The sequence below is a fragment of the Saccostrea cucullata genome, unplaced genomic scaffold, assembly GCF_032062105.1.
Source record: "Saccostrea cucullata isolate Sc308-1 unplaced genomic scaffold, CSIRO_AGI_Scuc_v1 ctg2862, whole genome shotgun sequence".
In the NCBI taxonomy this organism is placed as follows: domain Eukaryota; kingdom Metazoa; phylum Mollusca; class Bivalvia; order Ostreida; family Ostreidae; genus Saccostrea; species Saccostrea cuccullata.
This window is the reverse complement of record NW_026919765.1, coordinates 59,514-76,885: the sequence shown is the minus strand read 5'-3', so window position 1 is coordinate 76,885 and position 17,372 is coordinate 59,514. Positions and strand designations below refer to the sequence as shown.

The 17,372-nt window shown below is 32.4% G+C and overlaps 3 protein-coding genes across 3 annotated transcripts in view; all 3 read right to left on the bottom strand.

Annotated features, from left to right (window-relative positions):
• Positions 1-2,467: 2,467 nt before the first annotated feature.
• Positions 2,468-3,939, bottom strand: LOC134237695 (5-hydroxytryptamine receptor 1A-beta-like). The gene has a single exon (XM_062719835.1). The coding sequence runs from the start codon at positions 3,841-3,843 to the stop codon at positions 2,617-2,619; it is 1,227 nt and encodes a 408-aa protein (XP_062575819.1). The 5' UTR covers positions 3,844-3,939; the 3' UTR covers positions 2,468-2,616.
• Positions 3,940-9,440: 5,501 nt separating this feature from the next.
• Positions 9,441-10,983, bottom strand: LOC134237783 (cholecystokinin receptor type A-like). Its single transcript, XM_062719929.1, has one exon. It carries the CDS (start codon positions 10,904-10,906, stop codon positions 9,680-9,682), a length of 1,227 nt encoding a protein of 408 aa, XP_062575913.1. The 5' UTR covers positions 10,907-10,983; the 3' UTR covers positions 9,441-9,679.
• A 5,153-nt stretch (positions 10,984-16,136) lies between these two features.
• LOC134237685 (transient-receptor-potential-like protein) overlaps positions 16,137-17,372 on the bottom strand; it is a 31,071-nt gene continuing 29,835 nt past the window's right edge. Inside the window, exons 25-26 of the mRNA XM_062719826.1 lie at positions 16,739-16,813; positions 16,137-16,351 (exon numbers count right to left, since the gene is read on the bottom strand). Of these exons, the coding sequence (XP_062575810.1) occupies positions 16,317-16,351; positions 16,739-16,813 (110 nt within the window). The 3' untranslated portion in view covers positions 16,137-16,316. The remainder of the gene's footprint in view (positions 16,352-16,738; positions 16,814-17,372) is intronic.

The window sequence follows — 17,372 nt, the reverse complement described above, 5'->3', positions numbered from 1 at the left end:
AATAATGTTTAATGTTTATCTTTGCATACTTCATTCACACTCTAATAAAACAAAAAATATCGTGCATATTGCTGCTTTTTTTCCTTTATTACCATCCCACTGTACATGTCCTTTAATTAACAAAATTTTACATGGAAAACTGCAAAAAATCATCTTAAAAAGTCTTGAAGCATGGAACCTCGACCTTCAAATTGGCGATCGAATGTCATTTTTATCTTAAAATAATTGATTTTTACAAACACTGCATGTCTGCGAGTTCTATTGAGGTCGATTATGATACATGTACTTTAAAGCTATATTTCATGTATATTCATTGTAACAAGGCGATTATTTTAGTATCAACATTTAAGACATGTCGTTCCTAAACTTTAAACTTAAAATATTTTAAAAACTTTAACCATTATTGGAACTTTGAAAATACTAGTGCTAGGACTTATCAGCAGTCTAGTTTAAAGTAATTATTTTGTAAGTTCTATGGTTGATGCAATCACCTTGTCGGCAAATACAATATCATTAAGTCAAATGCTATCTGACTTTATTTCATACTGATTTTTTAGGCCATTGTACAGTGTATACACACTAAGTAGTCCAAGAATTTTTTTCCGTTATTTTCTTATCATGACAAGAAGCACACGGCAGGTGTGACCGGTCAGCAGGGGATGTTCACTTCTCCAAGGCACCTGATCCCACCTTTGGTGATTTGGAGGTCCGTGTTTGCTCTGCTCCTATTTTGTAATGTTTTATGAACTTTTGAGCTAGAATACTGTTCGTTTCATCCACATATTTAATTTCATATTTTATCTATGTATTTCATGTTACAAGAGCTTTAGCAGGCCTTGGAGGCATTCACCAAATGTTTGAAATATTTAGATGATTTGTTGTTTAATTGTTAGTAAAAATTTATTTTGATGAATTTTAAATTAATATGAATCTTTGTTGTGGAGACAACAGTTCAAATAAAAGTTTTCTTAAATATGTACATGAATTCAAATAATTGACAGATCAAAAAGTAAAATAGGAGGTGCACAATGACTCTATGTAACAAAGATTCTGTAAAGGTATCATCAAATTTTATTTAGTGGTAATAAAGGAGTTGCATGTAAGGGATGGGCACCCTAAAGCGTAACAGACAGACGAACGGATGTATAGACGGACGGACATCCCGATCACTATATACCCTCCTACTATTTAAGCGGGAGTGTAATAAATTGAATAAACAGTTCACCATGTTTGCAAGATGAATACTTTTTATGTTGCTTTAAATATCTTGTTGCTTCTTCCAAAACATTTTTCATAAATGATACAAATATGAAGACGCTTTGTCATTGTTTAAGTAATACCTACACGAACTTTATTTTGCTATATATAAATCCAGTTATAGTTTCGAATACAGAGAGAACAATTTACTTAAAGATTAACCTTAAAACCAAGAAAGTAGACTTTAAGAATCTAATAAAATGTAATTTGTTGTTATGGATTATGTCATTATGAAACACTTGTTGCATGAGTCGTAGAGAAAACAAGAGGTATTGTGAGCAATGAGCTTAATAAGTGATACTCCTCCTCCCATATGGATATAATGGCAGAGTCCATGTTTTGATTGGCAGGGAAACCCAAAATATGTGTCGTATCAAAAAGCAAAATAGGAGGTGCACAATGGCAAGATGTAATAAATATTCTATGAAAGTTTCATTAAATTTCACTCAGTGGTATAAGAGTTGTGGATAAGAGATTGGTATCCCAAAGCGACAGACTGACGAACGGACGGACGGACAGGAAATACCGATTGCCATATACCCTACCTCTTTTCAAGCGGGGGGTATAAAAAACAAGTGAATGTATATATTACATTTTACATGATAAATATATGTGTATTTAATCTACGTCTGCGGAACAAAATCAAAAGTATTTTTATCTGTTTTCCGTAACATTCCTTTTTATATGTCCAAATACTTAGAAAAATATTTGTATTGAAATATGTTTATTATCTGTTACTTAGACTTAAATCATTTAATTGATTTGAAACATTATCCCCATATATATTTTCATCCAATCAAAAAGAAGATTGGAGGCATGTGCTGCTCTGAAACATTTTCTGCTAAAAACCAAGTGTTTAAATATCAGGAATAAGACATATAATAGTTATGCTTTAAAAATAAATATGAGACTTTACTATTAACAGTTTAGTAAAATGTGGTAAAATATAGTTACCGTATATACTCCCCTATAAGTCGTTTTTTTGGGAGTTAATCTCTGGTCTAAAACTCTTTATCCGACTTATAGGCGAGCTATTAAAAGTATGGTTTTATATGAGGTCAGTCCATCTGATATACAAGCTTCTTAAATACAACCGACTTATAGGCGAGTATATACGGTATGAAATCTTGGAGGCATATAAAAAGAAACACTTGTATCCATAAGATGTCTGAAATGTATATACAACCTTATTTAGAATATTTACAAATTAAATTTATTCAAATATAGCTCATGAAGAATACAATATGAATAACGTTTTCCTAATTCAAAAGATATTTTATTTTTCATCGCCCAAATGCTCCAAAATATTGTTTTCATATCAAGATGTTGCAATCCTTTATGTGAGTTTAAAATCAGTTATTAAGAAATGAATTTACTTTTGCACTTCATAAAACAAATGTGTAATTGATCCCTAAATTTTGTATCAAAGTAGCCGTAGATAAAGGGATTAACGATATGATTCAGAAAAACGAACCGTGCAAGATAAAGCCAGGCTATTGTGGCCGATTCCGACAGAGTGATGAAATTAAAATCCTCGATAGCATATGACAGAATCAAAATGACAAGCGGTGGAATATAAGACAAAAGATAAGCAATTATTATGACAAGAAACATGACTGTGATTCTTCTCTGCACGGATCCATCTTTTCGGCGCGTATTTTTGCTTTCCATTGTACCTGTTCCATTAGGATTTTGACTTTTTATTTCATCCTCACTAATTTCATTGGATGCCACTTTGGAGGTTTTCCTAATGTCTTCATGAATGTTTGGATAGTTTTCTTTCGTTGATACATGAACGTCTTGTAACTCTGTGCTATCTTTCCCATAATGTTCTTTGTCAAGTTCCATTTCAGTTGACTGCGTTGTATGTGAAGACTCGGTATGAGAGGCAATATTACTTTCATTTTGAATGCTTGTCATTTTTATTTTTCGCTGAAAAGAAAGCTTAACCTGTCTCAAAACAGGCACATATAGTCCAGCCGTTATTCCAATGTTTGCCACCATAATAAGTGTCAAAAGTCCAAAATACACAGTAATTACTGGTGAAGTGTCAACAGAAAATTTACATATCTCTGTCGTAACGTTATGATTCATAAACTTATCAACAGTCTTTAGAACCCCCGATGTTCCAAACAACGGGACGGAATATGCCAAGGCAAAACCACACGCTATTCCAAAGAAAACTCTTTTCCAAACTAACGTCATTTTCGGACCGAATGGCTTGCATACCAGAAGGTACCTTTGAATAGTAATTACCAAAAGTATATGCCCTGAAGCTCCAGGAACACATATCTGAAGAAATGAGAGAATTCGACAAGCAGCATCACTTGGGTAATTGTAAAAGAAGGTGTTGTCCATGATGTAGAAAGGGGGACTTGTAAAACACGCAATAAGATCAACAATGGCCAATAACGGAATAAAGTAACGCTCCCCTCTCTCTTTGATGCGGAAAAAGTAGAAAACGATTATGGTACTGTTTCCTATCATCCCTACGACAGCACCAATAAGAATAAGTATTGAGCTACTCAAAAAAATATCGGAATATCGTTCCAATAGCATCAACTGGTAATCTGTATCGTTCTCCATACTTAAATGTTAGGAGGAGTGTATGCATTCACTTCCTTCTCCAACATACCTTCATGTCACTGTACTAAAGTACGAATCATCTTGATCAAAGTTAAATAAAGTCATACTAAATGCAATTTCACGCCTGCACGGTTTTTTTTTATTTTTATCTCGAACCCAATAAAAATGACACTGCTAAAGAATTGCAATTTATATACTACTTACTTTACCCATTTTATTTTACTTCTACAATATATGATGCATCCAACAGATTTAAAAATGATTCTATTCATCTTTATACGAGTATGTATTTTTAAAAGAAAATAATACTGCTCTGTGATAAAGTTTTTTTTTATCATTTAATTTAACAATAGTTTCATGCCATCTCTGCATTTCAAGCCGTTCCTTGATACATTATTATCATTATAGTATCAAAGATAGAGAAGTTATATTAATGTCTATGTACTGTACATACGTGTATTAGTATGCTTTTCATTTTCTTTTTCGAGATTCTTCTATTAAATAATTGGAAGATAAGGTCAAAGACAAGTCGACATTGAATTAATTACTATTTGGGTCTAAAAAATCTATTTTTGTTTTGTTTAATGGTGTTCATATTTTATAATAAATGTGTGTTAAAGTTTTTAACAGTGAATCATTCAGCAGATCGTGGGAAGATTTGTCAAATAATTAGTAAAAAAAAAATTTCAAAAAGCATGCATATCGAATTTAAGATTTATCTGTTATTAAAAATCGGTACTCTGATCCTTATGTCGACTCGATATTTCCGATTGAGGTTTGAATACCGATATAGAGTACGACACATCTGTTTTATATTTGGATAAACTACTAGGAAGGATATTTTCCGTTATTTCCTGATCATGACAAGGAACACACGGCGGTTGTGACCGGTCGGCAGGGGATGCTAACTCCTCCATGGCACCTGATCCCACCTCTGATGTTTCGGGGGTCCGTGAATGCTCGTGTTTTATGGATTTTGAGATTGAATACTGTTCGTTATCTCCATATCCTTATATTAAAACAAACCTTTATGATGAATAATGACTTTTACTATTCTAACGTCAGCTTCTCTTATTTGAGTAACACATGCATCTAGGGTTTATGTCTATAATTTAACATAATGCAAGAGGTTGCTCCTCTGATGAACAAGGATCACACGGCGGGTATGGCAGATCAACTGGAGATGCTGGCTCCTTAATGGCTCCTGATCCCACCTCTGATGGCTTCAAAAGTTCCTGATTGCTCTGCTTCCGATAGGTGTTGTTTTAAATGGATTATAAGCATTATTATTGTTCCTTATCTCCTAATTTTTTAAGTATCGTGATCTTAAAGTTAGAAAATGATGATCAATTTTAATTTCGCCTACTTCTCTTTAAAACTTTAAAAACATAATTAGCTCACTATTGTTTACTTTAATTTCGGGTAAGCAATTTTAAGGTATATGTTTTCTCATTTTAAGCCTGAGTTAAAAAGATAATTTGACCTTATTCTCAGCGTCTTTACGTAAGGACTATTTCCTTTGCATGGATATATTTATATAGGGAGTGGTTATGCTATACTTCCTCAATTTAACGTTCACAGTTCAACAGACAATTATTAATGCAGTCATACTATTTCCTGGACATGTAAATGAAATGATTTTAGGGATTTTTTTTTTAAAAACTTATTAATGTTAACTAAACGCCTGTGTCAAAATGAGCACTCGCTTTGTCATGCTATTGACATCCCTAGTAAAAATGTATATTTTGATTGATATTGCAATTGTATACATTTTATTTAGGAGAAATAATTTGACGTTTAAGCACACAATGGTCTTGGATTGTTATCTGGTGCATAAGAACATGGAAGCATGCTAATATAGCTTGCTCCTAAGGCGTATAAAATTGACTGATTTTGTAATTTGTCATTCAGAATATAGAAAAAGTTATCTTGATTAATTTAACTGCAATATTTAGCTCACGAGTTTTATAAAATTGAAGGGCAAAACTCAAAGCAAAGATAGCAAGATATAATATTCTTAGATTTATTATATATTACATAGCAAGGCTCTATGCTGCATGATCCAGTGGGATGGTATCTGGTGAAGATGATTTAGTTACTTCACAAACATTGGAAAGAGACACTTCACAAAGAAAATGCATAGCCATGGACCCTGCTGCAGCTAGTAAGAAAAATCCTAGAGAGTTACCCCTGGTTGCTGCAGAACCACAAAATACACAACAAAGAATTAGGAGGATGGAATAACTTGTACCTCAGAAAGATCAAGTAGTCTCTGTGGCAATGTTGTGTTTAAGACACCACACATGATTGATTCTGTCAACAGTTTGTTGTCATCCAAAGTCTCCCAGAGCATCAAAGATAACATGTTTTATTCTAAATAATTATGTTGATATAAATGTACAGTACATATATTACTGAATAATCTTAGAAGAGAGGAAAATTTCTTCAATGAAAAAGAAATTCCTGTTGCCAAATTACATCAAAAGCTAAAATTAATATTAACGAGATCGAAAAATAGATTTTTTCCTTGATTTATATTAGTATTTTTGCTTCAGCCTATTAGGATAAATGCAGGGTAATTTTAAATTTATGCACAACATTAGGTTAGGGGCTTCAAGAGGGATGTGTATGGGATGGAAAATGTATGATGAACAGTCCAGATTAAGACGAAATGTTATCCCATTAATTTCCTGGGCGGGAAAAATCATAATAAAGTTACCCATTTATCGAAATATTTAAACGATTACCAAGATCAAAGTACAGCCAAGTTTTTAAAAGAGGATTTTAACATATCTGATATTTAAACAAAATACATGTATTATTAAGTTAAATAAGCAAAATGATGGATAACATTAAGTCTAAATTTTAAGCTGATGGGAACTGTATTGCTTTGTGATAGAGTTTGACAACTTCTATAAAAGTAACTGCAATATGTACGGAAATGAGTATGGCAGAGATAGATGATTGAATTGTTGCTGCTGCTGTAGTGTGTCTGCCAATGTTGTGTTGATCTGATTTGCAACTCACTAATATTGCCACGACATATACTCGCTAATCTTTTTAGCAGTTTTCGCGGATAAAAACTTCCGCGAATTCAAGAACAACACTAGATGTCTTGCACATTTATCCATAAATAAGTATTTTTAGAAATGAGTTTAATCAAGTCAAAGGTGACTTCTTGAAAAATCAATTTCCGCTCAATGAAATTCATGTACATATAAATAACGAACAGTATTAAAGATGAAAAGTTTATTTAGCAACACAAAGTAGGAGTAAAACAAACACGGCCCTCCAAACACCAGATGCCGTAGAGCAAAAAGCATCTACTGACTACGTACCGACCACACTCAATTTTCGTCTGTCAACATGTCTTCCTTTTATAATTACTTATTAACCTATATTTACTATCCAATTATTAATGGAACTGAGTTTGTAGATAGAATACAATTATCATTGAGAAACCACAGTTTATCGACAATCAAGATTTCTAGTAAATTTAGTACATGTATATTAGTCTAAGAGATTCTATCCCTGCAAATGTACATCCGAATACATACAAATGTGAAAATTTCCACACAAGATGTAATCAGGGAGGTATCTTATTAATTGTGTGCACGGCTACATTATTGTACCACATCTTTGTTACTTTGTAAATTAAATGTCTAAATGTCTAAGTAACGAACAATATAAACTTAAAAGTACATTTAAAAAATTTAAAAGCAGGACAAAAACGGGCCTCTAAAACATAAGAATGTGGTTCAGATGCAATGGAGGAGTACTTATCCCCTGGTGACCCGTCACACCCGCCATGGGCCTTTTTTCATCAAGTAGATGAACTATACACCTGTCATTTGCTGCATAAAAACAATGGTTACACTAACGGTATGAACCGATTCAGACAAAATATGACCCAATGAGAGGTTACTGTAATAATAATAAGATGGGAAATGTAAACACCATGCATGCGGGTGATAGCTGAATATAACTGCATGAATAAGGAAAGGTGATGACGGAGAAGTTGAAGTCATCTCGTTTGTAATATAATTTAATTTTAATTTTCTCCCATCTTAAAAAATCAAGAAAACATTCTTATATGAAACAAAAGGATGACTCCGAACATGTGCTCTTTATATTTAAAGTTTAATATAAACTGCATATTACCTCTGACGTTCGCAATTCAAATATGTTTGTAACACATTTGTAAAAAAAAAAAAATAATTTGTAGGACAATTATTTTGTAATTTTTGGAATCAGAACAAATGCTGTCTAACTTTATTTCATACTGATTTTTAGGCCATTGTATATACACTCAGTTGTCCAAGAATTTTTTCCCCTTATTTCCCGATCATGACAAGGAGCACACGTCAGGTGTGACCGGTCGGCAGGGAATGATCACTTCTCCAAGGCACTTGATCCCACGTCTAATGTTTTGAAGGTCCTTGCTTGTTCTGCTCCTGTTTTGTAATGTTTTGAAGGTCCTTGCTTGTTCTGCTCCTGTTTTGTAATGTTTTGAAGGTCCTTGCTTGCTCTGCTCCTGTTTTGTAATGTTTTGAAGGTCCTTGCTTGTTCTGCTCCTGTTTTGTAATGTTTTGAAGGTCCTTGCTTGCTCTGCTCCTGTTTTGTAATGTTTCGTGAACTTTTGAGTTTGAATGCTGTTCGTTTTATCCACATACATGTATTTCATTTCATATTATATATTTTATTCATGTATTTCATGCTTTAGCAGGCCTAGCAGGCATTCACGAAATATTAGAAATATTAAGATGATATTTTTTGTTTATCGTTAGTCGAAATTTATTGAGATAAATTTCAAGTTGATATGAATCTATGGTTTAGAGATAATAAGTCATATAAAAGTTTACTTAAATATGTACATGAATTCAAATAATTCACAGATAAAAAAGTAAAATAGGAGGTGCACGATGACTCTATGTAAGAAAGATTCTGTGAAATTGTCATCAGATTTCATTTATTGTTAATAAAGGATTTGCATGTAAGGATGGGTTCCCTAAAGCGTAACAAACAGACGAACGGATGTATAGACGGACGGACATCCCCATCACTATATACCTTCCTACTTTTTAAGCGATGGTGTAATAAATTGAATAAACAGATCATCATGCTTGCATGATGAATACTATTATATCTTGCTTTAAATATCTTGTTTCTTCTTCCAAAACATTTTTCATAAATAATACAAATATGAAAACGCTTTGTCATTGTTTAAGTAATACCTACACGTACTTTATTTTACTATATATTAACCCAGTCATAGTTTCGTATACAGGAAGAACAAGTTACTTAAAAATTAACCTTAAAACTTAGAAAATAAACATTAAGAGAATCTAAAAAAAGGTAATTTGTTGTTTGGGATTATGTCATTATGAACGACTTTTTATACAAGTCGTAGAGAAAACTAGAGGTATTGTGAGCAATGAGCTTGCTAAATGATTAATTGGATGATACATTTTCATCCAGTTAGGAGGCATGTGCTGTTTTCAAACATTTTCTGCTTAAAACCAAGTGTTTAAATACTTTAGTAATAAATATGAGACTTAACTATTAACAATTTAGTAAAATGTAGTAAAATATACTTAGACAATCTTGGAGGCATATAAAAAGATACACTTGAATCCATAAGATGTTTGAAATGTATATACAACCTTATTTAGAATATTTACAAATTAAATATATTCAAATATAGCTCATGAAGAATACAATATAAATAAGATTTTCTTAATTCGAAAGATATTTAATTGTTCATCGCCCAAATGCTCCAAAATATTTTTTTCATATCCAGATGTGTCAATCCTTTATGTGAGTTTAAAATCAGTTATTAAGAAATGAATTTTCTTTTGCATTTCATAAAACAAATGTGTAATTGATCCCTAAATTTTGTATCAAAGTAGCCGTAGATAAAGGGATTAACGATATGATTCAGAAAAACGAACCGTGCCAGATAAAGCCAGGCTATTGTGGCCGATTCCGACAGAGTGATGAAATTAAAATCATCGATAGCATATGACAAAATCAAAATTACAAGCGGTGGAATATAAGACAAAACATAAGCAATTATTATGACAAGAAACATGATTGTGATTCTGCGCTGCACGGATCCATCTTTTCGGCGCGTATTTTTGCTTTCCACTGTACCTGTTCCATTTGGATTTTGAACTTTCATTTCATCCTCACTAATTTCATTGGATGCCACTTTGGAGGTTTTCCCAATGTCTTCATGAATGTTTGAATAGTTTTCTTTCGTTGATACATGAACCTCTTGTAACTCTGTGTTATCTTTCCCATATTGGTCTTTGTCAAGTTCCATTTCAGTTGACTGCGTAGTATGTGAAGACTCCGTATGAGAAGCACAATTACTTTCATTTTGAATGCTTGTCATTTTTATTTTTCGCCGAAAAGAAAGCTTAACCTGTCTCAGAACAGGTACATATAGTCCAGCCGTTATTCCGATGTTTGCCACCATAATAAGCGCCAAAAGTCCAAAATACACAGTAATTACTGGTGAAGTGTCAACAGAAAATTTACATATCTCTGTCGTAACGTTATGATTCATGAACTTGTCAACAGTCTTTAGAACCCCTGATGTTCCAAACAACGGGACGGAATATGCCAAGGCAAAACCACACGCTATTCCAAAGAAAACTCTTTTCCAAGCTAACGTCATTTTGGGGCCGAATGGTTTACATACCAAAAGGTACCTTTGTATAGATATTACAAGAAGTATATGGGCTGACACTCCAGGGACACACATCTGCAGAAACGAGAGAAATCGACAAGCAGCATCACTTGGGTAATTGTAAAAGAAGGTGTTGTCCATGATGTAGAAAGGGGGACTTGTAAAACACGCAACAAGATCAACAATGGCCAATAACGGAATAAAGTAACGCTCCCCTCTCTCTTTGATGCGGAAAAAGTAGAAAACGATGATGGTACTGTTTCCTATGATCCCTACGGCAGCACCAATTAGAATAAGTATTGAGCTACTCAAAGAAATATCGGAATATCGTTCCAGTAGCATCAACTGGTAATCTGTATCGTTCTCCATAGTTAAATGTTAGGAGGATTGTATACATTTAATAACTTCCTTCTCCCGTATACCTACATGTCACTGTAATAAAATACGGATCATCTTAACTACAATTACAAAACGTCATACCCAATGCAATCTAATGTCTGCACATTTTTTTTTATTTTTATCGCAAGCCCAATAAAAATGACACCACAAAGTGGTTGTTATTTGCCTACAACTTACAGTACCTTTTTTTAATAATCCTTCTGCAATATATCATTCATCTTACAGATAAAAAAAATTCTATTCATCTTTATACAGTAACGATTATGTATAGTTAAAAATAATACTGCTATGTGATAAAGTTTTTTTTTCCATTTAATTCAGCAATAGCTTCTTGTCAATTCTGCATTTCACGCCGTTCCTTGATTACATTATTATCATTATAGTATCAACGATTGAGAAGTAATATTTATGTTTATGTACTGTACATACGTGTACTCGTATATTTTTCATTTTCTTTTTCGAGATCGTTCTATTAGATAATTGGAAGATAGGGTCAAAGACAAATCGACATTAGATTAACAACTATTTGGGTCTGCAAACCCCTTTTTGTAAGAAAAAGTATTTTTGATATGTTTAATGGTGGTGATATTTTTGTAAGAATTGAGTGTTAAGTTTTTAACAGTGAATTATTCAGCAAATCATGGGAAATTTTTTCAAATAATAAGTAATCAAACCTTCAAATAGCATGTATATCGAATTAAGATTTATTTATTATTAAAAATCGGTACTTCCATTAATTCTTATGTCAACTCGATATTTCCGACTGAGGTTTGAATACTGATATAGAGTGTGACACATATGTTTTATATTTAGATAATATACTAGGAAGTATATTAATACACTTTATGATGAATGATGACTTTTACTTTTCTAACGTCAATTTCCCTTATTTCAGTGGCACATTTATATAGGGTTTATGTCTATAATTTTACCATATGCAAGAGTTTGCTCCTCTGATGAACAGGGATCACACGGCGGGTATGACATATCAAAGGAAGATGCTGGCTCCTTAATGGCTCCTGATCCCACCTCTGATGACTTCAAAAGTCCATGATTGCTTTGCTTCTGATTTGTGTTGTTTTAAATGGATAATAAGCATTATTACTGTGCCTTATCATGCTATTTTTTTTTCTTATAGCGTGATCTTAAAGTAGTATATATGATAAGAGCCAATTTTGGCCCCCTAAAAATCAACATTTTAGAATGACATTCAGATATGTTTCATTGATATTTATTTTGTAGAAGAGATTATATTAGAAATATTTCCATTATATTTTTCACATCTATATGCAATCACTAGCTGTAAATGACATGAGAAATAATGCTATTTTCTTGCTATCTAACAAAAAAGCCAAAATTATGCCTTTTTCTTGATGCTTTTTTTTCTTATGGGAAACATAGAGCGCAGTGTAGAACATGCATAATTTTTCTGTCACTAATTAGTATTGGATAGATACATCTTTGGTAAAAATATAAATATGCGCTTTATATTTTCTGGAAGAAAAACTGCTTGAAAATACGCAGTTTTATACAAAATATGCTAAAATGGCGGGAAAACGTGATTTTTATTATGTCATATTTCTAGAACTATGGCATTTTGATCAAAATGAAAATGACCAATAAAGGTTGCATATATAGCTGTACAAATTAAAGCTTAATATAAAGTAAAATTAATATATTCATTTTAAGGGGCCAATTGAGACACTTACCATATATCGCTCTTTGAGAAATCGCGATCATGTACCAGAATTTTATCGACTTCTTTTGAAGACTTTTATACAAAAATAAACTTACTGTTGTCTATTTTAATAGAGGGTAAGCAATCTTTAGATATACAGTATGTTTACTTATTTTCAAACCTGAGTTGAAAAGACTTTTTGCACAATTATTTTACCTCTTTATGTTAGGACTATTTCCTTTGTAGGTATGTATACTTATATAGGGAGTGGTACCTTTGTGGTTATACTGCACTTCCTCAATTTAACGTTCACGGTTCAACAGACAATAATCAATGCAGTCATATTACTTCCTGGACATGTAAATGAGATGATTTTTTCTTAAAATACTTAATGTTAAATAAACGCCTGCCTCACACTCGCTTTGTCATGCTATTAACATCCCTAGTAAAAATGTAAATTATGATTGATATTGTTATTGTATACATTTCATTTATGAAAAATAATTTTATGTTTAAACACACGCTGTTTTTGGATTGTCATTTAGTGCATAAGAACATGGAAGCGCACTAAAATAGCTTGCTCCTAAGATGTATACAATTCACTGATTTTGTAATTTATCATTAAGAATATCAAAAAAAGTTATGATTAATTTCCTCCCATATTTAGCTCACGAGTTTATAAAATTGATGGCAAAACCCATAGCAAAGAAAACAAGATATAATAATTCTTAAATTTATTATATATTGCCTAGTAAGTTTCTATGCTGCATGATCCAGTGGGATGATATCTGGTGAAGATGATTCAGTTACTTTACAAACATTAGAAAGAGGCACTTCACAAAGAAAAAGCATAGCCAGGGATCCTGTTGCAGCTAGTGAGGAAAATCCTAGAGAGTTACCCCTGCTAGCTACAGAACCACAAAATTTACAACAAAGAATTAAGATGGTGGAATAACTTGTACTTAGAAACATCAGGTAGTTTGTGTGGCAATGTGGTGCTTGAGACACCACACATGATTGATTCTGTCAAAAGTTTGTTGTCGTCAAATGTCTCCTAGAGCATCAAAGATAACATGTTCAATTCTAAATATGCTGAAATAAATGGACAGTATATAAGAATAAATGTTATCCCATTAATTTACTGGGCGGGTATAGACTCTAAACATTAAATAGTTTATGTTCATGCACGCAGGCTGTCGCTATCCATTTCATCTCAACTGGGCAGGTATCGCACTACAAATGATTTACCAACATTATATTCTTTAACAAACAGGTATGTGACTATCTACATATAATCATAAAATGTATTTTCAAAACCCCTTTCGATACCCAGGTGCCAGCGGTACTATAAAACACCAACAATGTAGACCTAAAAGAAATATGGGCCCTAAGAAAAAATCATATTAAAGTTGACCATTTATCGAAATATTTAAACGATTACCAAGATCAAAGTACAGCTAAGTCTTCAAAAGAGGATTCAATAATGTCGTAAACTTCAGTAAGCGAGGTCACAGCTGTAGGATTTGTACATATTTTTTTCCAAATGACAAATGTATATGGTCTAACTTCCTTTCCATAATCTAATAAGAATCATCCCAAAACGATAAAGCAACGGAAAGAGCTCGGATTCGCTTAAATAGTTCTAGAGGGTGCTAATTCTAATATCCAAAACTCCTGCGGTCTATATTTCATTTTTTGTGAAAAATGGTGTTTATCTGTATGACCTTGGAGATTCTGTTTTTCTTAACACAATGCAGAGGGGGGGTCTATAATATTTTGTCTAAATTTAGGAACAATCTATCCAGGAGGAAATAACTTGGAGGATAGAGTATTGTCGTGGGTCAGTTAACTTGATGCTCCTTATTAGGTGATTGCAAACTTTGACTCATTTGCAGCTATTTGCCTTATGGGCCAACTCAACCCAACAGATATTTAAACTAAGTATTATTTATATTTAACGTAAAATTATGGTTTTCATTTAGTCTAGATTTTGAGCTATTGGGAATTGCATTGTTTTGTGGCAGAGGTTGACATCTTTTATAGAAGATACATCAATATTTACTGAAATGAGTATGACACAGATAGATTTGCAACCCACAAATATTGCCACAACATATACTCACTAAAAAAATAAATAATTAATTGTTATTTTCTGGTGTTGATAAATGTTCTCTAAATAAAGAAATTATGAATATTGTAAACGTATTAGATTTCACTGCCTTTTCCTGTTAGCGGTTTGGCGTATAGAAACCCGCTAAGTCAAAAACAACACTATGTGTCTTGCACATTAACAAGGTTATTTAGAAATGCGATTACTGAAGTCTACGCTTACTAACTGTAAAATACATTTATAACACCTCATGGCAATATATGTAACTGTATGATGAATATTTTTGCCCGCATTTTCAAAGTTATTTCTAGTATCTCTAGCAAAAAAAACTCCATGTATACACTATATACGATTATACTTTGTTAGTTTTTACATTAGAATGACATGCCTTTCTATGGTACATGAATGTATTAATTTCAAATTGAAATAATTACATTTCGTTATTTCATTATGTATATAGCCCTTGAATGGCTGACTGCTACCTGTAACAAAATTGATGGCAATCTGGAAACTAAGGTGTTTATTGTAAAAATGCTTATTTGAATGTAAAATCTGACAAATGAATGATAATATTAAGACTTGCTGGCATAAAATCTTTCAAATCTTTTCAAAAGACTAAAATCCTATAATTGTTTAACAATTAAATCGATCTTCATTCGTTTCCTTCACAATGTTAATTACTCCAATGAATATGAATAATAAAGTTCATAAATTTACATTTTGGTTTTTGTAAAATACATGAAATATATTGCAATTCCCATAAATACATGTACATCTTGTAATTAAAGAAGGTTAAGTATTGTTGGTTTACAAGCTAAATACTGTCTGATACCTTTTAAAGTACTTATTTGACAAAAAATATTATCATCTTCATCTCATCCTTGGAATGATAACAGAATGAATATCCCCTTACAAAAAATTACAATAGTTAGCTATAATGAACCATGGAGATAACTAACAGTATTCAATATCAAAAGTCCATAAAGATACAAAATAGCAGAAGAGCAAACACGGATCTCCAAAACATCGGAGGTGGGGTCAGGTGCCATGGAGGAATGAGCATCTCCTGCCGATCGGTCACTCCCGCCGTGTGCTCCTTGTCATGATCGGGAATCAACAGGAGAAGTACTTTGATACTTTGATTAACATGAAACTTCACTGTAGAACTTTTTTGACCGATGCAAAGACTTAAAATGCTTTAAGTTACATACCTTTACTGTAATACTTTGAAAAATTATGTAAATAACAAAAAAAGGACAAACATATAACTTACGAAATAATGTCTTTAAACGAGACATCAAAAATATTAGTAAATTAATTTCCTCTACTACATAGCATAAAACAATTGTAATTTATATAATAATTATCATTAAAAACATATCTGTTTTCAAAATGATCTACTTCTACACATTTTGATGGCATTAAATAATTATAAACTACACATAAAATCTGTATGCATTATATGCAAAAAATTAAACAGTAAAAAGATACATGCGTAACACAGTATGAGTAAAAGATAAGCGCTGTATTTAATTGTTAAACATCAAAATCAAAGGTTTTGTGAATTTGAAGTCTGTTGAAATGAAAAAAAATCAGGTTTTGATTTTCAAATCTTCCTTATCTGAATCTGCAAAGAGAAGAAATAAAGTCTTACATAGAATATCTTAGATCAACTGCGTTTACTACGAAAACTTGTAGTGGTATCAATTTTGTTCACTTATAATTTATAATTAGAGTTACCGATTACGCATTTTAATTCATTAGTTCAGCCTTCTAAGTAAAGCTGTGTAAATATCATTATTTGTACCATGAATGAATTGTTTAATCAACAATAAATTATTTTACACATCTTACCTTCAGAACTAGAGGAAGTGCTGCTTTTTACACATCTTACCTTCAGAACTAGAGGAAGTGCTGCTTTTTACACATCTTACCTTCAGAACTAGAGGAAGTGCTGCTCTTTACACATCTTACCTTCAGAACTAGAGGAAGTGCTGCTCTTTACACATCTTACCTTCAGAACTAGAGGAAGTGCTGCTCTTTGATTGCCGAGAAGAACTCAACCTGCTTCGTCTTTTTGGTGATTCCTCTGCAAAAAGATCGTGATATTGTGTTAGTTATCTTTGCAGTTTGATTGCATGACTAAACATTATTCGTAACAGTTGACTTTCTTTTTATCAACTTACGAAATTCGAATGAACGTTATTTGCTATACGTGTAACAACAGCTGTGCTTGTCGTCACCATATAAAACATAATTATTTATATGTGCAGTTTCATATTGACATTAAATATCCTGCATGATTTTTTAATAAGATCTGTATGCAGATGCTGGAGTGTCATTCATACAGTTTTCTTTGTATAAATCTTTATATACTGAAAGGAAAAAGAAAAGCAGGGTAGCATAATTTTCGAAAACGTTTTGACCGCATGACCGAAAATTACGAAAATTGGTCAGATGAGAAATTCCGTTACTATGCACCAAAATCAGTGTTCAGAATTTCTCAATCGTAAGCCGTATGGCGTCACGAAGGGAAAACGCTAAAATGCCCCAAAACACGTGCAATTTGATAAAGGCTTGTTTGTCAACAAATCTTGTTGCACCATTTGATGCACCTGAAGTATACACGTCCTTTTTCAATATTTAGA

Bases quoted from the DNA above. Each gene is read 5' to 3' on its own strand.
- LOC134237695 (XM_062719835.1), bottom strand. From the start codon at position 3,843: ATGGAGAACGATACAGATTACCAGTTGATGCTATTGGAACGATATTCC.
- LOC134237783 (XM_062719929.1), bottom strand. From the start codon at position 10,906: ATGGAGAACGATACAGATTACCAGTTGATGCTACTGGAACGATATTCC.